A 22522-nucleotide genomic window follows, 5' to 3' on the forward strand; every position below is an offset into this window, starting at 1 on the left:
GTGTTTGTAGGTTCAAGAAAAACATGTTCGTTCAATCAAATAGGCCTATAACTTTTACTGACAGCAACTGCAATATTGATTTATTCATTACAATTACAAAAACATGTTGGTGATATCTGCACCAACATGTCATTCAATGAAATCTGCCTTTTGGCCATCAACAATTTTGAAAAGGTATATTTTCAAACAACAATCTTTTTGTAAGTCTATTACAAAAACAAGGAAACGTCTGCACAGCCAAAAGTAAAAGAAATGGTCAGAATAACAAACAAGCCGAACCCAAAGCAAAACAGGAAAAGGCGATGAAGAGACTAAAGACGGTAAGAAGAACAAGAAGCGTTAGGCAATTGGTGGACAAAAGAACACAAAGAAAACCACCTGAGAATCCAGTGTTAACTTTTAACACATTCACTAGCAAGGACCACAACCCCGGCTACGATGAAACGTGTTTATTGGCGAAACATACAACACAAACAACACAAATGTGCAGAAATGGATGCCGTTTTGTGGATTCTGGTGATGATGGCTGTTGTCTCCCAGGCCTCGATACTCCCATCTAGGACATTGAGAGAGGGCGAGAGGGAGGGGCACGAAAATCATGTGTATGACTTGGATGCTTAGTGTAGCCGCAAGAAGGGGCGTGAAAGCGGTGTGGTCCTGCTCCCGAACTGAAGATAACAAACTCATCTTCATATAAAACATTAGCATCATTTTATTGCCTCATATATTTTTTCTAGTAACAATTGTGCTATTTAAGATGTGTTTGATTTATAGTAGTTATAGTTTAAACTTTTTGTTTCCAAATACAATTTTGTATTTTGTAGAATTCACCCAGTATTAAGTATTAAGCTTTTTTGACATGAAAATTAGCCGTCAAAGTATCTTGGAACAAAGTATTTTAAAATGTCCAAAGACCAAATAATAACAATAGACTTTTGTTTACAAAATCATTAATTAATTAAATAGTTATTTTTAATGTTAAGCTTTAAATGTTACTTTAAATTATTTGACACATTGAATGAATTAATTGTGTATATTAAATACATTCACTGAACATTCGATTAATTGTACGTTTAATGAATTAATTGTGCAAGTTTAATGAATTCATGGTAAATATAATTAATTCGTTGGTTGTGCATTTACTTTTGGCACAAAATCCTTCATAAATAATAGGTGAGAGGTTTGTTAGAATTCTGAATTGCCTGAATAGTTTTATTAAATTAAACAAACCCCGTTAGTGAAGCACCTATTGACAAACACACTTGACATGAGACCAACACCCGATGGCTTTGATGGTTCTTATGTGCCAGCTCATATGGTCCATACATGCTCTGCTAATTGGCTCCACTGAGATAACCTTGTGTTGGTGAATTGGATGGCATTACCCACACACCTTTGCGCGGAGCTGGTGCCATCCATAGACTGTATTTGGTGCCATCTGCCCCGGCTCACACGTACAGGTGTCCCACGAGTCCCAGAGGTCCCACCCGTCGGCTGCTCTGTTGGATCACTGCCTCTGCGTCGTGTCTTGTTCTTGCAGTTTATCCAACCTGCCAGTTCAGGACTTTCAATCAGGTCTGATCCGTGTCGCGTGTCCTTCTGTCTGACATCTCAAACCCCGGAACATTTAGAGCAGTGTGTTCTGGCTCCATATGTTTAGTTTCAAATCGATACGTAAACCTAATATTATTTCTAAAGGCAATGCTGACCTCTAGTGGTGGCAGTTCGCACAGAGCAAATATTACCCCTTTAATGCCAAATGTTTCCCCAAAATCCATGTGCCATTTGTAGTACTTTGGTATGATCAAGGTGTGATCATATTTGTTAGAACAAGCAGCTTATGTTCTTCAGACCATATCTTTTCAGTAGTTTAGGGTGATGGAGCAGGGGTGGAGGTGGAGGTAGATATCTGACTCCATCAGGTCAGTTTGCTGTACTGCACAACTTATGAAGCTTTTTTTTCTTATATATTTTTGTAATTTTTGAGTGACAATTACTTTGTTGTTTTACATCATGATTATAAACCAATACAAAGACTTGTGCTAGCCATAACACATTTACAGTATTTAAAGGTATGTTTGGTCCTACACAGTATAAAGTGTCCTACAGTTAGCTTTCTAAAAGTGGATCAAAATGAAAATTAAAAAAAACATGTGCTATTGCACACATTTCATCTTGAAAGACATTATTCTTTCAGTTTTAATGAAATGTAAAATAGTAACAAGATTAGTTTAAAACACAGTGGTGAGTTATTATTCAAACTTATATTACTGAAGGCCAGGGTTGTCCAAATGTTTTTTTTTAATCAAGACCAGCATGTCATTCAAAGTGGGGGCGGCCACCATACAAGTGGTCAATATTAACCATGTAAGAGGATGCATGGAATACCTCGAGTATTCTTTTTCAAAATGTGATAGAGGCTATTCGTATGTATTGTATATGACTGAGGATCACACCAACTTTATGTCTACATTTAACCAGGATCCTCCCACTGAGATTAAGAATCCCAATAGTACTTTTTCACAATGCAAGTTTAAAGAAACCGTAAGTGAGATTTTGATTTCAAATTGCATCTGTATATATGAGATAAACATGTTCAAATCAAATGTAGCTTTTGCTGACAACTTTATCAGCCCTGGTTTATTGTTGGTGTATTGGGTCTCAAGACTATTATCCAATCAGAAAACAGAACCGGAAAAGGTGTTGAAAATAGTATTGTATAGTTTATTGAAAGGTGAACTCTTTTGTAATGTCCAAGTTATAATTGCTGCTTGTAATGACTAAATGTACCAATTATCAGTAGTGTAAACATGTAGACACAGAAAGTGGTGAGTCTACACAAGGTTGCACGACTACCCACATTTTACTTGTAGATGCCTAGTGTACAACTAGAGTGTACATGCTAATTTTTTTAAACTTGACCAAACCAAAACCAAAACAATATGCCTCAAGAGTCTTTAATTTGGGTTGCAAGTTCCTACGACTAAATCCAGTTGGTTGGTCATGAATCAGTGCTAGTGCAGCCTGTGAAACACTTTGATATCGCCATCTACAGGTCAAGGCACTGGCAACCCAAGTTCATTTGTGATTGTAGTTCAGACTTAGTTTAGTTTTAATTGAAAAGCTCTTATGATAAGACTTCATTACACCAGGATGTAAATATGGCCCTCAACAAAATTGACCATCCCACCGGAGAATGCAGGCTACACACTGTTACCTTATTCTTGGATTTGTTTTCATTCAAGTAAGTCACACAATTTAAAGTTAGAGAAGTATAACTTTATTTACGTGTAAACATAAACAAAAAAAAACCTGCATAGGAAATGTTTAAAGTCCAGAGAGTAAAGGGAGAGCAGCAGGTGGCCAAAATATTATAGTCTCCTCTGCCTTATTTAGAGACCTGACATCTGTGCTTCCCCCAGAGCCGTGTGCTAGCTGTAAAGGGGGCGTGTGCTGGCTCACACACTAGTCTGCTGATATAGACACACTACCCCGGGAAAAGCACCAGCAGCACCCATCTAAACTCAGCTACTGGCCACACTGCGCCTCCCACTTCTTGGGACTGTGAGAAGGATACATTCAGTGGATTTCTGTTCAGACAACACAGATGCAGCGCACACACAAAACCCACACTTGACTTAAAACAGTGTCAACAGGTCAACACAAGAGGGACGTGTTTGCTATGGGCCCCAGACTCCTGCAGTGTGGCACTGCTGCTCATTCAGCACCAGGATCTGGACACAAAGCTACCATCCACTCTTGAACTGATCCTGTTCTTGTGTTAGCAGTGTGCATCAACAAGAGCTCATGAAACCCTTTTCTTCACAAAATACATTCTAAAAGAGTTCATGAGCATCAAGTGGTGTTTTGTATTTGTACTTCTGGTAGAAAGAAAACATTGGCAAAAAGATTAATCAAGGGAACTAATCAAAAAGCATTGAAGATTGGGAAATAATCTTATATGTAAATGGTCACACAAATAGACTAGTACAGGGAAGAAACACTACAATATCACTATAGGACACAATGTTTTAATGAGACACCTGCAGGGCAGGGCTGATCTACCTGAGTTTTATTTCTTTTAACATTTATCAAACTTTTTTTTTTTAGCATACAATCATAATAAGGTCTAAGACCTTGCACATATAACTTGGTGCACTTTGCGTTTTTTTCTTTCTCTTAAAGCCATTTAAAGGCTGAAATAAAATGGACAAAGTTCCTGATTAAAATCCACTCAGCAGGAGTGCAGTCAACTAATTCAAACTGAGCGGCCATCACCACCATTCTGATCTGTAACCCTGAAGACGGGCTGATTGAGTGTTTACATGAGTGTTACGTGGCTACTTCCGACTCAGCAACAAAAAAACATTTCAATGGTATATTCAAAGAAAGTTTTAACAAATTCCAGAACATACAATGAATGAATGAATGAATGAATGTGAATGGTCAACATCTTTAAACATCTACTCATAATGCAAATCTTAGTTAAGCACTAATGGTAAGGGGCACACTGCCTTTTGCAAGGATCAAAACCCCGCCAGGTGTCAGGAATGAGGCATGTGCTCTGCAGAGTCTCAAGAGAATAGGAAATACAATCGCAAAGGTCAAAGGTTAATTGCATCCAACACTAACACACTTAAACATCTTTGGGTACATAATTTAAAACCATTCCAAAAGCCAGCTTTTAACCCCATCAGTTTAACACCCATCAAAGAGACCTCAGTATTATACAAAGACTTTTAAAGCATGCAAAATATGGAACAAATAAGGTTTAAAATATAGTTTTGCTCTTTAAGAGTGAAGACGTAAAGATCTTAAAGATAGAATTCTGCAGTCTAAAAAAATAATGCAAACATGAATGGACATTTATCTGTAATACTGAAATCAAACGAGGTATCAATGGACATGTGTTTGGGTCAAAGCAGCAGAATGTGACGCTAAAGCTAGAAATATTGAATCATCCATTTGTCAGCGTGCAATGTTGTTTTTAAAACACAGATTTTCTCCCGTCTTCAAATATTAAGCATTTTAAATCCACAGTATTTGGGATATACAGTATGGTGCGGAAAGTGAAGTTAATTGCTCTGCCTTCAAAAACAAATAAAGTTTTAACTCTTTAACAGTGGAATTATGAGGTCAACATGATCATAACAAGGGCCCAGCCCTCTCAAGTGCATCTGAACAGACACAACGTACCCAGTGCTGATTTACACATGAGAAAATTGTTCAGTGACACCTGTGTTTAATCCCAGTGTTCAAATGCCGACAATGTTTGGCACAGAACTCACACAGATCATTTTGGCACGATGCTCAAAACTGAAAATATTTGGTTTGTTAATGATAAAGGCAAAGTTCACTATACAATTGACAGCAGACTGGGCACACCTTGAGTATATATTGCATGAAGGGATGAATTGTGAGCATCTTTTGATGCACTTAAAACAGTACCATGATCTTTGGTCCGAGAGCTTTGAGACATGTACTGCACTGTAAGAGAAACACAATGAGGTATATTTGTAATGTATAAATAGCCTGATGAGGTATGCATAAATACAAGTACAACTGAGGTATAAAGAATGAGGTACATGAAAAAACACATTTAACACGTTTGAATGTTAACAGAGCAGCTCTGTGTGACAGAGTCTACTTGAGGTATTCATAAGTTACATGAGGTTGTTGATAGACTGTTGAGGTCTGGTTGGCTGGGATATGAGGATGCTGATCCCAGTCATGTGCAGACAAGCCTTTCCCAACCTCCAAAGGCTCGTTGGAAACTCTTTTCATAGGTCCTAAGATTCCTTGCTAGTTTTCAGGAAGGAATTGTCTAGTGCTTTCTACATGACTAAATGAATGGTGGAGGGATTTAAAACCCCACTACAAAAGTGAGGAAAGGATTGGTTGTTATAATTTAGGGGATAACAAAGTGGCTACTTGGAGCCTATGGACAGTTTATTCTTAAACCAGTTCAATGGAAGAAGCGAGATAGAGGGCAAGGCTTTCTTTGGTGTGGGTGTCTTCTGTTGACCATCTCTGCAAATTGAAAACTAAACTGCTTGATAGTTCAGACTGGATGCCACTACAACACACTGGATGTCCCATGATTACTTTGAATTGTTTTAAAGGGGATTTCTAGTTTAATTTATTGCCAAATCTAGGATTGGCTATTGTGCAGAAATCCTAACTTTGGTTGACTCCAGTAGTTGTTCTAGACTTGCTTCATTAAAAGGAGAAATCTAGTGCCCCAACAGAAGAGGCCACGTCAGCTCTCAGCAATATCAAATGGAATAGGGTTAGGGGAGCCACAAGCTCCATGGACCTGACTAATACTATAACAGGGCCCCAAAGGAGCAGCTTTTAAAGCAGGGGTCCAGAAATGATATTGTGAGCCTATAAAATGAGATGGACATATTGGCCATTTTCCTTTTCTCTCAATACTTGAGGCCTTTGTCACACAAGGTTCCTCAGACAAAGGTGTCATTGCAATATATATATATATATATATATATATATATATATATATATATATATATATCTCAAGATCACAAATTATTCCTGGATAGTTCCTTTATCATTTTTGGTGGATTTTCCCATTCTGAGAAAACTGCATTGTGCATACTAGTGTTTGCATTTTAAATTACACAGGGTGCTTCTTTTAAACTCTTGAATCCTGGGGTAATTAGGGTGTATAAGGAACATTCTTATATTGGTTAAACACATTTTCAAATGGGGATACTTTTATTGAACAATTTCTGTTCATAATACATTTATCTAGCGTAGCATCACCTAAGATTATATGCCAGCAATGCTGTGGGCGGGACTTCCAGTCCTCCATGACCTGAGCTAATTTAGATTCTATTAAGTTTGGCATCGTTCTGCACCCTCACACACTAAAGCCACAAAGTCCTAGATCAACAAGGATGCAAAACTTGATGCACTAATCACCCCACACCCAAAAAAACAAAACAAAAACAAGTTTACAGATTTGAAGGGAAACCTGATATATACTAGTTCCCTCTCCCAGCAAAGCCTTCTAATAATGAATCATGCAGCGGCCTGAGTATTGTCTCAGCAACAACATTCAGGAGGTTCACGTTACTCATCGCTATGCACAGCAAAATTCAATTAATCCTGTGCAAATTTTAACTGAAGAGTCAATTTATGTCTCTCTTAAATAGTGTAGAGGTAGACTTTTCTTCTTTGTAAAACTTCACGGACTAAACCTCTGCTCTGTGACAATGAGTACATTCATAAAGAGTTAGATGAGGTAGGTATGGAGCAGAGGATACAAGATTTCAAGAAAAATGAGAAAATCCCTGAGATGAAACCTAAGGAAAGCTTACAGAGAGGATTCAGGGCGGCTTGTGAGGAAGGAAAATGGCTCTATTTAAACTGATTATCATATTGTCAATTTGACAGCTGATTAAAAAACGTCAGTGTAAAGGCAAAAGCTCTTGCCTCTGTATAAAACTTCCCTCGCTTCAAGATGCTCTGAATCCTGGCTGAGCTCACCTTCAGTTCGGTCTGTCGATTCATTCTCTATCGTCCGTTTCCTTCATCAGAAATTGTAAAAGGCAAAACGGAGGAAGAGAATGTAAAAATACAACTTTTTAAAATTTGAGAATACGATTATTTCCAAAGTCTACAACTACAATGACTCCATCCGGTGCCACCGCCACACCAGAGGGTCGGTCCATCTGTCCAAAACCACTCCCCTGTGTGCCAAATTTGCATAAGAAATTTCCATTGGGCTCAAAGACTTGTATGCGATGATTGCGGGAGTCAGCCACGATGATGCGGTTCTCCTGGTCCACAGAGACACCCTGGGGCCGAAGAAACTGGCCGTTACCCGTGCCCTCTGAGCCCAGGAAGCGGGCAGACTGGCAGTCGGGTCGAATCACCAGGAGGCGGTGGTTGTTGAAGTCGGTCACCACCAGATGGTCCTCATGGTTAAAGGCCACTCCACGGGGAGAGTCAAAGTGCTTCCACAGAGCCCCCTCAAAGCCGTACTTGTTGAGGAACGAGCCATCAGGGGCGAAGAGCTGCACACGGTGGTTCCTGGTATCGGAGACTAGGATCTTACCCTCAGAATTGACAGCCACATCCCAAGGATAGTTGAACTGCCCATTCTTGGTGCCCTTTTCTCCAAACTTTAGCAGGAACTGGCCCTCAAAAGTAAACACCTGTCAAAGGAAGCAAATGCATTCACGTTGTGACTGTTTACATGTACTGTGCAGGGCGAAGGCATGTGGAGCTCATGTTTATCCATAGACATAATGTTTATGTGTTCCACTAATCCAACATTGAACAGCTGGTGTAAACACTTGAGTTTGAAATGTTTTTTTTTCCCTTTTAGCCATTTCATTTGGAATAGTGTAATAAGTATGTCCAGACATACCTGAACACGGTGATTGTCTTTATCAGCCACAATGATTCGTCGCTGACTGTCACATGCGACCCCCGCTGGACGATCAAACTGACCAGGTCGAGAACCAAGAGAACCAAACTTATGGTGGAATGCGCCACAAGGCTTGAATATCTAGGGAATGTAATATACACATTTTTACTACAATACTGCAGATTTCACATCAACATTACTACACTGTATATAGTGATAATCTATGACACCCGTTGGATCATTGTATAATTGGGACATTGGTCGAACAACTTTCATGGTATAAATGAGATAGAAAAACAATTATAACATGATTAAAACTTATGAATGTTCACCTGTATACGGTTGTTGCTACGATCGGCCACCACAACATAGCCTTCCTTGTCAACACTAATGCCCCAGGGTCGGCATAGCTGGCCGTCTCCTTCACCCTCACAGCCAAAAGCTGACACTTGGGAACCCAATGTCCCATAGCACCGCCCCGACTTCACCATCAGCTTGAAGGGGCTCCCCTGAATGTGCTGGTTACACACGAGCACAGACACAAGGTGCTCGCCTTCACATTTGGGCAGATAGCCCACTGTGTACGAGCCGTTCAGGTGGTCCGTCACCTCGGCTGCAGACAGACTTCCATCTGAAGCAGACATGATGATGGCAGACACGGCATCGCCACCAGACAGGCGCGGCTCCCCATCATGATCATATCCAATAACAGTGAAGGAGGCGGGCTTTCCTCGGAGCGCAGTTTTCAAACCCTCTCCATGGGCTTTAGTGACTGGAGCAAATGCTCCGCTGCTGATCAGGCCCATGGACTGGATGGCTATGTACAGAGCCTGTAAGATAAAGAGTGTGATATGTTTAATACATTTCTTCATTGAAACGGAACGATGGATGTGATAAAACACAGTACTTGGTCTGGAGGAGTGAACATGAAGCGGTCATCCTCCTGTGGTTGAAGCAGACCTCTGAGGCCCTTGAGCTCATGGATCTGTGAAAGCATGCGTTCTCTTGCCAACAGCACATCAAGATGGCGTCCTTCATCCAGAACTTGGCTGACAGCAGCTATAGTGCTGTCCAGTTTAGTCAAACTTTGGTGTAGTTTTTCCACCTGCAGGTACAATGACTTGGCCTTCACCTGACGGATCTTCTCTATCTAAAATGGTAAGAAAATGCATGTTTTGTATATCAATATTTTTTTTTTCTTGGCAAAATATGAATATTCTGCTCAAGTATGCACAATCAAAAATAAAAAGGTTTTTTAACTATGCATGATTGCATAGCTGGCCACAAGGGGGAAGCAAAAGAGATGATCAGAATAGATTTAGTAGAGTTGACTCTCAAAACCAAAACAGATACTATTAGAAAATCTTATGTTTGGTGTCTGACAAATTGTTAAAAGAAGATCCATAACTTTACGTCGTGGTTCCCAAACTTAACACGCCGGGACCCCCAAAGAGTCAGTAAGAGTCAGTAAGAGTGAGAAAGAGTCAGTAAGAGTGAGAAAGCCATCAGCAATACAACACAATCATGCTTTACTGCTATTGTTATGCAATTAGGCCTTTTCACGACAGGCCCCGCTAGTGCCGGGTTGCTAAACGTGCAGATCTTCACTTCCACTTTACTCATTCCATTCATTCTCTGTGGGTAGTCAAGTCTTGTTCAAATATATATAAAAAAAAAAGTTACAGATGGATAATCACATGCAGCATGTCAAGACTTTTACTAACCATGTAAATTTGTCAGCGGAGGAAACCTAAAAGTAGGTGTTTTTGTCTCAAAGTTAAAGGCTAACACACATTAATAAAAATATAAAACGGACAAAGTTAGTTCAGATTGTTGTGTTATTCGAACATAATAGATTACATTTATTGTATATTAGCATTAGCTTAGAGACAAAACCCACTTCTATAAATACATCTCCAGGGAAAGCAGTCACATGATAACATGCTGCCTGTGATTATCCACCCGTCTCTCTGCTTTGTGTTTATTAAAATATGGATTATTTTAGCGAGAATTGAAGGAATGAATGGAGCAGGAAGTGGAGCGCCGCATTTTTAGGGCAACCGGAACAACCTTCGGTTTCATTATTATTTTTTAATTTAATTTAATTTAGCTTTTTGTCTTTGAACCTGAAGTTGTTACCACCTAACCACATGATTTCTTAATCGGCATGCTTTGTTTATATAGTACATGAACAGAGCCATATATTTTTAAAGCTTAACAGGAAACACACCAACACTATAAATACTAATAGAAAATATAAATACCACAATTGTAAAGTAACTGGTCTACTTGAATATTAACCTCCCAGGTCTGAAGCCCTCAGTTTAAAATGTTATGTTTGGCATTAATGACTTCAGATAAGAGATTAGAGGAGACTCCTGGTGACGTAAGAAGGATTAGGACTGAACAAGGCTAAGTGAAGACCTTGTTCATGGCACTTTGGCCATCAGACCATATACAAACATATATAAACAAAACCGGTACAGCAGGCATTAGAATAATTGCTGCTGCCAATATGAAATCCATAGCAGCGCCGCAGCGAATAAACTGGTGTAAACTTCATTTAGCACGTGCATGAGAAGTGCTAGACTGTTATAGACTACCGGTAATTAGTGTCGACTGCCTGTATTAATGGTTTACCTTCCACAGTAGTTCACACTCCCGTTCCTCGAGTGCCTTCTTGTGTCTGAGAACAAGGGCCTTCACTTCAGTCTGCACCACCTTGGCTTTGATCTCCACCTGCTCGGCCATGGACTGCACCTTCTCCATGCTCAGCTGGGGACCAAACACAGTCAGGGCTTACATTTCCTCAGAGTAATCATAGGAAACATTAGACAGCATACAAAAACAGTAAGTAATGAGAATAGGGAGTCAGTGTATTGAATGAGGACCTTTTTAGTTACTCGGGAAAGAGACAAACAATGAATCGCACTGAAATACTGTAAATGGTACTGCAATAACTTATACAACCGAACATATGATTTAAAAATATTGTCAGATGTCAAAAGGCTGTGCTCACGAGACATCACAATATTGTAGAACTTCTATAGTTTAAAATGGAGCTGGGGCAGGTTAGAATTATATGATATAATTTGCTGTCAGATTTATTGACCCGATTTATGGTTCATATCTTTGCAATTACAGGATCGATCAACCTGAAACAAAAACTGGCACAAAGTTCAATGTCTTCTCAGTCAGCATAAACAAAGGTGGAATTATTTGTTTCAAAACAGCCTAAGAAAGTGTCGCCGTTATTCAACTCCAAAGATGTGATTATTGTAAGACTTTAAGACATAAGATGATATGCCAAGTTTGTGGAGTCAGTCACTAACAAATAATTATAAGGTTAAACGTTTGTGGATTTCTATTTTGGAAATGTATTTTTGGAATAGAGATTAAGGGAAATAACACTGATTTATGCAAGGGATTCTACAATTAGGAAGAACATCTTTGAAGAACACATAATGTGCATTTCTGTGTTTTGTTTGGCCTTTCCTCAGCCTTTTGGAGGGAGGTCATGGGGTGATGCAGACCTCACATGGACAGAGGGAGGTGGAATAAGGCTGTTCGCAATATCGGCCACAAGGATCATAGGTCAGCAAAACCTCCACAGGTCATGATCTGCAACCTCTGACTCACTGCACCAACCCCCTCATCATCCCTGGAGGAACAAAGCAAGGCAGCAGGCTCCTTTACAATATGCCAATTTGAAGCAGGCAGTTCCAGTTGTTCCACATAAAGACTGAGGCAGATGCTATTACAAGACGCAGCCAACAGAAAAAAACTGCTTGAGTATTGCAGAGAATAAGTACAATTCAATGACCGCAATATTGTACAGTAGGATTTGGCCATTTTTCGACACCAATTTGTTTATTAATTTGATACATCCCTTAATGTCAGAACCGCCCTGTGTCAGTATGACTTGTTTGTTTATTTGGTCGGGACGGTGCATGTTAATGAACATACATTAAATACATGCTGTAAACATGCCAGATTGTAGCCTTTTTTTTCCATGTGTTGGCCCGCATTCACTCACATGTCTTTAGTAGTAGGGGAAAGCTGAGTACAAGGAGGAATCCTACGCAGACATGGAAGAACAAGCAAACTCCTCACCACCCGGGAATCGATCCCAGGCCCTTCTTGCAGTGAAGCTAGAGCAGTGAGGCTCTGACTTTTATCAATACAACAATCCTAGAGGGCTAAGACATTTAGAAGAAAGAGGGCAGAAATGACCAATCAGAAAGCCCAACGGAAGAGGTGTGGCAAACCAGAAGGTCATAAGTCCAGGGTCAGAGGTCTTGGTAGATAATGGATATGGAGGAGGTGGAAATTTCCTACCTCAGGGGACAGGAGTGTGTGTGTGTGTGTGTGTGTGTGTTTGTATACTATCTGGCGTCAGCATTTACCCCTGTGTGACCAATGACAAATACATCTGGCCATCTGGCCGGCATCTCTCCTTGTGACTCTGCTGCGAGCTTGTGGTTGATAGCCTTGTAATTTATGCAAAACATATACAGTAATACAAAAGAAAATGAATAACAGCCTGCCTAAAGATTGCAGATTGTTGCTCGGTTAAACAAAAGTGACAGTCAGAATGGGATAGACGAACCCAAACTATGATGAGATACCAGTGTGTCAGATGACCCCAAGTGTTACCAGATAATGTTTCATGATTTTTGACCAAGGTCACGACACAGCCACACCTTCAATGTAATTTAGCCAACACTGACATTGCTATGTTGTGCGAGATTCAATGGGGTATTCATAAATCAATGGTATTTTGATACTAAGTGCATTATGGTCATTTAGGACAATATACATTTAGTAAACGTTTAAGAACCTTTTTAGGGATATGCCTGTATCGGGATGAATATTGAATCAAAGTAACACTCTGTAATACCATCATGATTTAGTCCAAAACTTATAATTCTAATATTTGATTAACTTATTTGGCGTATTAATTGAATGAAAAGTATGTGTTTGGTTCAAATTGTACTGTTGCATTTATTGTATTACCATCTCCTTGCTTCTGGATTACATATACCAAGCAACATCTGGTGCTCTCGCATATAATTAAAACATACTACTTCAAGGAGTAAGGATCCTTTCACTACAGTACAGGGACAAACTGAGGGGGGTCTCTAATAATTGAAATGAAGAAAGGCTTGAGCTTGTGTGCAAGGGGTGAGTAATGGCAAGGATAAGTGGCTGAATGAGTATGCACATGAATGGTAGAAGAAAACTGTTTCACTTCTTTCAAAAGAGAAGGGGAGTTTTCCATTTTCTGAAATGCTTTAAATACCTCTTTTACCCTCCCCCAGGCTCCTCTCTACTCCTCCTCCCCTCTGACCTTCAGTACTGCCCCCAGCCAGACCTCACCCTGAGTGACCCACCCCCGCTCCGGCCAGCTGGACCTCTCCTACCCAGGGCTATAATCAAGTCCTCTCTCGCAAACATGTACTCTTCATTTAATACATGCAAGGTCACACATTCTCAAGGGTGTAACAATATACATAATATATATCACCATTCCTTTCCATGTTAAATATATCATAGAAAACCTATTTTATTTTTTTAACCTTTGGTTAAAGGAGATCAACACAGTGGGACCTTTGCCTCACCTGCACAGCCTGCCGTCCCTGTTGAGCGTCTGCCAGCAGCTGGATGGTGATGGATCTGCAGTCCTGCACAGCGTCCTGGAGGTACACAAATGTGTGGCCCATATGACGGCCCACGCTGCACTCACGGCAGATTGGCACAGAGCATGATTCGCAGAAGAACAAGAACACCTGAGGAGCAAGGAAACACAAAAGAATGTTTAAACATTGGCTAGATCAAATGTGTGCACGTAGAAGTGGTTTGTACTACTACTGGGGTTTGAGGAGGTATAAGTAGCAATAATAGGAATGGTTATGCAGTACAAGCAATATTGTAGTTAATGCCTTTTTTAAATAAAAAATTAAAAAAACCTATGGGTCATTTGTTGTCCTCTATTGAAACACCATCTACTTTTAAAGTGAAACTACTAAATAAAATATGCACTAGCAATCATATCCAAACGACACCTGATCAATGACCCACAATACAAGGAGAGCTTCCATTGGAGGAGGGACCTAGCAATCAATCCATCAATAATAGAAGTCCCCTGGGGAGCGGCATAATCTAATGAGAGACACTTCCCCTTGATTGCCGCTCACGCTAAAACTCCTCATGGAGCCCATTCTTTCTCCTCTCCGGCCTTCTGCCGAGTCTCCTTCTGTAGTGTCCTCAGAGCTGTGTCACTCACATTCAAACCCCCATTTGCATCTCCTGAATTCCGAGGGGACAAAACGCACAATAGCAAAGAATGCAGCTCGACAGAAGTGGTGACACTGACGAGCGCAAGTGTGGCAGTTGGAAGTGAGGTAGGGGGAAACTGGGTCGTCTTTTAGCTCTAATAATGTCACATTTGTAATATTGACCACGGTGTTGGTCAGCAATCTATTTTATATTCAAACATCTAAAAGAACAGACAGCCCGTTGCCCAAAAACAGTGCAATTAGGTCATGCCAATTAAGCGTGCCAATAACTTTTCTTTACACACCACCTGCCACCAACAGAGGGCTGTGCCTGGTGGGTGGCAATAAAACAAACTTCTTGACAGTGTCGCCCTATATTCTGTTAAAAAAGGCAAGTGAATCTATGAAATAGTCTCTTACTCAAAGTATACTAACAATAGACTTCCAAATGATTTAATCAAGGATATATTAACACAGCATCGTTTAATACACAGTGATCCTTGGCCAGGGACCATAGCATGAATAAAAAGATAATACATAACTTAAGATAAGACATAGCCCAATTCTTTATACAGCACATTTGGAATTAGATAATCGTCTCTGTATCCCAAAACACCAAGGGGAAGGTTTGGTTTAAATACTGCAAACGATACCGGCAGAATTTTGTTGAAATCATGTTAATGAACAGTGGTTCTTTTCACACCAAGTACCACCCAGATAACATAAGGCTTTTCCAGATCATTAGCCTTTCCGAGAACCACTATATCAGGTATAAAAGGGCAAAACCAGGTCTAAAATGGGACTAAACTAACTCTAAAACAAGACTATAACACGCATAAATAATGATTAACCCAAAGTAGGAAAAATAACATGAATAGATTTCTCTACAAAAAAAGTCAAAATCCAAAAGGCTCCAAAAAACACTAGAGGCAGCCCGCTCACCACAGTTTGAGAACTACAGAGCTAAAATATTATACACATTACATTAGTACAAAACAGTAAACACTTCTGACAGCAACAGAACATCACTGTTGTGGGGTTCCAGGCAAGATACGTTCTCCCTGCTACATATGGCTGAAAAAATTACAAAAAGAAATACATTTACACCACTAACTACTTGGTTAATAAAAGTAACTCAATTACATTATTTAGGGATTACTTTACTTGTAGTATAGCACAAATTAATACAGTACATTTAAATTAGGTAAACAAGAAATTAGAAACACCAACACCACTATAAAAGGGTAACATGTCCACTACATATAATACTGTGTCTGTATCCCATTCAACTGGCCCCATGTTTAACCAGTGTCCAGACCGAGCTCGTTTGCATTTTATTTCTAGGCATGGTTGTAAGAGTAGCAGGTAACTACAGTATTTTAAACTGTAAATAAAGTATTATACAGTAAAACATTCCATTACTACGTTACTTAAAATTGCAATCCAATTACAGTAATAGTATACCCATGACTGCTGGAGAATAAGATTACGTAATAAACCTCTTCGATGCCAGTCAATATTATTGACAAAGGACACAAGCTCTTCCCAGGGGTCTTCGTGGAAGGATCTCATTTCCGCTCTGCCTGCCGCCTTTAACAATCTCTCGCGCCCGAACCAATTATTGACAAAGCTTAAATAAGAACGCTATTTATTTGTTCAGCTTCTAAGAAAAGAAGTCACGTAAAGAAGGTTATTGCCGAACCCAATTCAAGAAAAGGAGACTAAAGGTGACTGTCGAGTGTTGAAGACAAACAACAGACCAACCACCTCCACAGTACACAGGTGAAACATGTGCAAAAAAACAGTAAATGCAGTAAAACAGGGGTGCTGGCCTGCTAGCAAAGTTGTAAATATCTTAGAACACCCTGGAGAAGCATAAAGGGCTCAAGATAGGCCGACTCAACAGCAGGATTTTATTATAAAATTAAGAAGAGACGTACAGTCGGCTGGTTGCGGATTCTGTAATGAAATAACTGAATGTTAAAAAAAAAAAAAAAAATTACAAGGACTTATGACAGATGAGAAGACTTGTAATCCTAATGAAGTATCAAGCGACCGTGTGACTACTAAATGTACGTATACTTCATAAAATCTTAAGAGTCTTTATTTAGAAGCACATGTTATTTAAATTTCATGGTGGTTGCATGCGGCCGGGGCTTGGACGCAGGAGCAGGCTGCGGTGTCTCGGATAGCCCCCTCCCCCTGTAGGTGCTGGGAACTGGGGGAGAGGGCACGAGCGCAGGCAGCCAGTAAAATCCCTCCATGCAGCATTCGTTGACCGCGTGCACACCGCAGTAACAGCAGTGGGGGAAGGGACAAGGGCCGTGTTGTGTCAGAAAGAACCGGGCAGGCTGCTCGGCATACAGTGTAGGCATGCAAAGGATAAAAAAGTTAAATTATCACACCTGAAGATGTCCTGAACAAGACCAAAATGTATAGAGTAGGAATAAAAATGTATGCTCATCTAATCTGATGAAAAACATTTTTATAAATTACCTAAAAACCTACTTTTACTAACCCCTTTCATAACAATTATTGACTTAGATGAACTGACCTACAGGCTTTTCCAGCAATGGTGAGTAACCAGTTTTGAAACTAGTTCCTTCAATCTGCTGGTCAAACAGAGAACACCAGAGCTTTGAAAACACACTGACACGGCTGTATAGTGTCTGTTATACATCTATAATAAATTACATATCATGAAAGTCTATACTGTGGACAAGATCTATCAGACAAATTATACAAATATTGCTTCTGCTGAAATAAAAGCTATAGGCGATTGCATCAGAAGATGAATCAGAAAAGGTTAACCATTGTCAGAGAACAAAAACAAACATAGGAACGGCTTTGGTCCTGCGGTGCAACATACAACAGTGAACTATAATAAAAGCAAGATGTATCAAATCAAATACGGCCGGCATTAAAGAAAAACATTTAAATTGACTAAAAGATCAAAATAGACTTACTATGTACACTAAATGTACAGTTACATTTACAGATTTAGTGCAGAAAGTGAACAGTGCAGTGATTGTAGAAAAAAGGTTCAGTTGTAGTGATTGATTAAATTGTAGTTAAAATGACAGGTGTTTAGTACATAGTGACATATAGTCATCTTTTGCTGTCCGCTCTTCTCTAGTTGGCTTGCTGCCACAGACACAGGACATGCCGGGCAATGTTTTGACACTTAGTCAGATACAACATAGAGGGGGGCGGTGGCCATAAGCCAGCGTTTTGATTGGACGGACGCTGCAGCAGAGAAGGAAAACAAACCACAGTCAGCTGGCCTACTTAGCCAACGAGCAAGTGACTGGGAGTTTAATATTTGGTCTGTGAAAAAAACTACAAAGAGAAGGGTGAGGAAGGCAAAGATAAATATCAAGGTGAAGGAAAAAAGGTGAATTGAACAATGGGTAGAAGCTGAGGATAAAAAGGTGGAAACATGAGCGTGCAGTCAAAGAGCAAACAAGGGCTGAAATAGAGACGCTGTGTGAATGAAATGTGGAGCAGCTGGGTGTAACCAATACATACAACTCTGCAGCTATTCTTAGTCAATGAGGCTTTTGAGGGCATTACAAACATACTCTTTTTAGCCACGCGACAAAGATTCAACATCAAGACCACATTTTTTTGTCCTTCATTCTTTGAATTGGCTTTGTCAAACCAATCCAGGGCAGTCCATATGATCAACAGACCAAGAATAAAACATATGACCTTTCATCTAACAAAGAAAACTAAGAGTGATACAAGATAAGTAAGGTACACGTTTTTTTCTTCCCTCTAAAAGTCAAATGCTTTTGAGAACAAATCACAGCTGGAGTCTGATTAAACTGCTTTAAGTCTGTGCCAAATGTGTTAATGGCACAATCCCGTCGAGTGAGGTCAAATAATGGCCAATTAAAAGCCCATTTGAGAGCAGCTACTGAGTAGGAAGTGGCAGGGTTCAGCTTCTGGATAGCTTTTAAATCCTGTTGTCACAAAAATGTGATAAATGCCTTCCTCTCTTGCCATTAAATTTATATGGCTCAAAGTCCTAAACTGCACATCAAAGAAAGGACACACATTCACAACACACAGGAAAAGGGAACGCACTCTAATTATTGGGCACATGTTGTGCATTAAAATCCTGGAAGTCCGACTTCATATAATCCAAGTGTGCTGGCTGTGTGGAAAACATACACTAAAATCCTCTTCAGAGGATAACTACCTGCAGATGGGAGATACTCTTCGAAAGGAACGTGCAGCAACCATACACTTGCAATGAGACTTCCAACGGTCATGAAATGTAATGACTTTACCCTCAACAGCAACAGCTGCTAAATCATGTTAGGGTGACTTTCTGCTTTTATAATGCCTATTGTCTCTGACACAGCGCAGGCCGGGGCTGATGAGAAAGGCAGGAGCCAACAGAGGAAATACCCAGAGTGTGAGAGCGAGAGCGAAAGGGAAAAAGAGAACCCAGGAGGTATAAACTCAAGTTACAGGAATTCCTTTGGCCTTGTATCAGCGTCAGTGCAGGGTTAGGTTTCCTTACAAACATTCCCTGCTCCAAAGCTGTGGAGTGGGAGAGACAAAGCCAAGCCTACATGTGTTTTCAGTGATAGTTTCCAGTCTCACTTTGAGAAAAAAAATGGCAAAATCAGACTAAATGATATGTGTAAAGATCCACCTCCAAGAATGACAAGAAAGCCAGGCAGTCATCTTAAAGACAGTGGGGTGTCCACAAAGTCCTGTCGTCATGGCGATGAGTCAGACTGGATTATCATATCATTAGACATCACTCAGATGTGCAGTGCATGTCTGTAGCCTTTCAAAATGAAATCACAACAAGCAGAGGCCACCTCTTTCATGTAATCCAATTTTCCATTTCCTCTTCACACACAGCATGGGAGCCCATCAGCCTGACACAAGTCACAAAGGATATTTAGACTGAAGTCCACATGCATTAAGGGTCTCCTCACACATAAAAACACTTATCAGATAGAGGACTCTCTTATCTTGGTCCTCTAAGTTCTAAGAGCTCCAGATCTGCTCTGTGGTGCCCACTGCTCCGGACAGGTCGTCCCAGTGGCATTGAAGGATTGATCAATAGTTATTTTGTATTTATTCTGTCCTTATGCCACACTGTACTCAACCATAGCCATAGCCACGTTGATAGTCTTCTATTTGCACTACCTGCAGTCTATTTTTTAAGTTATTTATCTTGGTTTTATTGCCATTTTTATTCTCCGGCTGTTCTTGAACTGTGAGTTGCAACAGTGGAATTTCCCCATTGTGGGACAAATAAAGGTTATCTTCTCTCATTTTATGAAATGCAGGACATTTTTTTCCTAAAGAGTAAATAAAGGGTAACTTAACCATAACCTATTCTTAAAAAAAGGTTTATTGAGCTTATTTTCCATCTGTCAAGTTAGCAAGTATTAACATTATTACCCAATTAAAGCTATATTATAATATAATTGAATATGTTGATAAGGCACAAACGATCAACAATATTAGGCCACAGTGATGCTCTTTAGCCCAGTTGATTGAAGAAAGTCCCACAAGAGACAGAGATATTCGTACTTTATTCTGTAACATTGATATGATCAGGAGCAGCAAAATCCATGTTTGCAAATAAAATACTGAACAGCTGATTTCCAACTCGATGAAATCACACGGGTGTTCTCTCTGAAGCACAAGAGTCCTACATAGGGATTCTTCATACCATGAAGCTGGTCGACAAAGGCTTAACCAGTGCACCCAGGTAAAGACAGACAAGCCTTCTCTTGTGTCCTTCCCTCCCCCAGGCCTGAGGCGCTCAGGACCACGGAGGCCGCACTGGAAGATGAATCCCTTACTGGAAAACTCAAAGCCTTATTACTGGCACTGGTGGGGGTAGTGAGGACGCCTGTGAGTCACTCAAATCGTGGATGCTTAATTAGCGTTTCGGAAAGATTTAAATAATAATAAATACATAAACAGATAAAATGTGTTGAGGCCGTGCAAAATAATACAGATCAGAAAAAACATTTGAAAGAGAGATGAATGTAAACTGCAGCTGTTCTGGCTTAAGAAATGTGGGTTCATGTGTAACAAAAGTTTTTTTTTTTTTCTTGCTGAATTAAGAAGTCTATTTTCTTTTTCAGATAACACAGAACATTTCATCTTCTTTTTTTTTACATTCTGAAAGTGAAATGGGCCCGGAGTTTCTACTCGTCTTTCCCATGATTAGCCGAAGCTGGATCTCCACAGTCCCACTCTGGATAGGCCCATCAGAGCCAGAAACATGTGTGGCGTTACTGGGGCCTCTCTTATGCCTGAATGGACGGTGTGGTAGAGCTTAACTAGACCCTGCATAGAAGTGTACGAGTGTGTGTGCAAATCCAGCTCAGCGCACGTGCCACTGCCTATGTCTCTCCAGGGAACTAGGTGAAGAGCCACTCTGGCCCTTTTGAACCTAAGGCCATATGGTCCCCTGTATGGCCCATACAACGCATTTAATCCAATTACACTATAAGATATAAATGCTATTAAAAGAGAGGGGGAGGGGTATAAGAATGTTTACATCCAAGGGCATATAAATCCTCTTGTGGCGTCATGATTGTTTATTGATGTAACAATAAAACTAGGAAAACAGAAACGCAATACTCAAGAGATAATGTGTCACTCACCTCATTGTCATGGTGCTGGCAGAAGCTCATGCGGTCCTGGAAGAGGGACAGTAAGGCGAAGTTATTCTGAAGCGACTGGGCCAGAGACACCCCCGTCTGGCCTGGGTTGCTGTTGGCATTGACCCGTCCTAAATGAAGACTCTCTCCTAAACGTTCAATGAAGTGGTCCTTGGTCAGTCGCACTCTCTGATGTGCTCGCACGCAATTGTCGCACAAATACTCCTGGCAGTCAAGGCAGTGGGATGTGGCTGGGTTCTCCTCGTCACAGGAGCTGCACTGAGGCTCAGTCAGGTGTTTTAGAAGGCCTCCGTGTGGGGGAGGAAAGCTGGAGGAGCAACCACCCAGACCGCGGTGGTGGTGACCATTCTTGTTCTGGATCTGCTCTTCGGAGCTCACCACCACATCAAGCAAGTTGCTGAAAAGAAAGTTGGAAGAAGGCAAGGAGTCCACCCCAGCCTCAGAGATGGACACCTTCTGGTCACAGGTGGGGCAGCGCAGCTTGAGCGGGTCCCCGGGACTTCGCTGCCCCTCTAGGCACTGCCTGCAAAAGGCATGGAGGCAGGGTAAGACATGCAACCTCCTGGTGGTCTGAGAGGAGGACGATGAGGTATGTGAGGAGGAAGATGAGGTAGAAGAGCTGGAGGAGATGGGTGCAGAGGAGCCACAGAGCTCCTTGCAGAGTGGGCATGTCTGCAGCTCTGAGTCTGGAAAAGAAGCCATCTGCAGCAAAACACGGGCTCGGTTTATAACATCAATGTTGCTGAGGAATTCATTTGAGGACACATGGGCCCCGCAGTGTTAAATAAATTCAATTGGTACTTGAGGTAGATTCTTGAGGTATTTAAGTTCAACAGTGGAAACGGGAGTTTAGGGACGTGCAGGTACTTTATGCAGTTCATATAATACTGACTAGAGGGAATCAAGTGTGCACTTCTAGTTAATAGCACGCTTCGTTTTTGCTTTTTCTCCTTCAACAACAGACTATTTAATTCAATATTGACTGTGTTTTGTAAGGCCTTGAGCAAGAAAGGCTCTTTAAAAAAAAAAGAAAAAAAGAAAATTAGAATAGGCTCATGTCGAACTCAAAAAATCAGACCAAATGTGTTATGGCACTGGATCTGTGCTGAAGAACAGGGGCTACGTCTCTCCTCCCCCACCGAGCTGTCGGCATGACTACAGGGCTCTGTGTTTCAGATATC

At 40.6% G+C, this 22522-nt stretch overlaps 1 protein-coding gene across 1 annotated transcript; it reads right to left on the reverse strand.

The window, feature by feature from the left end:
• Positions 1–6973: 6973 nt before the first annotated feature.
• trim71 (tripartite motif containing 71, E3 ubiquitin protein ligase) lies at positions 6974–22304 on the reverse strand. Its single transcript, XM_072447671.1, has 7 exons — positions 21324–22304; positions 14017–14184; positions 11036–11170; positions 9303–9545; positions 8728–9225; positions 8396–8536; positions 6974–8180 (listed from the first exon to the last, which is right to left on the reverse strand). Exons 1-7 carry the CDS (start codon positions 22041–22043, stop codon positions 7608–7610), a joined length of 2478 nt encoding a protein of 825 aa, XP_072303772.1. The 5' UTR covers positions 22044–22304; the 3' UTR covers positions 6974–7607.
• Positions 22305–22522: the final 218 nt, after the last annotated feature.

This window comes from Eucyclogobius newberryi, unplaced genomic scaffold (genome assembly GCF_026437365.1).
Source record: "Eucyclogobius newberryi isolate DKJ021-1_F unplaced genomic scaffold, fEucNew1.0.hap1 SCAF_16, whole genome shotgun sequence".
NCBI lineage: Eukaryota > Metazoa > Chordata > Actinopteri > Gobiiformes > Gobiidae > Eucyclogobius > Eucyclogobius newberryi.

Coding starts and splice junctions, on each gene's coding strand:
- trim71 (XM_072447671.1), bottom strand. CDS start 22,043: ATGGCTTCTTTTCCAGACTCAGAGCTGCAGACATGCCCACTCTGCAAG. Junction 9,546..11,035: donor AGTGTGAACTACTGTGGAAG/GTAAACCATTAA, acceptor TTACCATTTTAG/ATAGAGAAGATCCGTCAGGT. Junction 8,181..8,395: donor AAGACAATCACCGTGTTCAG/GTATGTCTGGAC, acceptor TTCCTTTGACAG/GTGTTTACTTTTGAGGGCCA.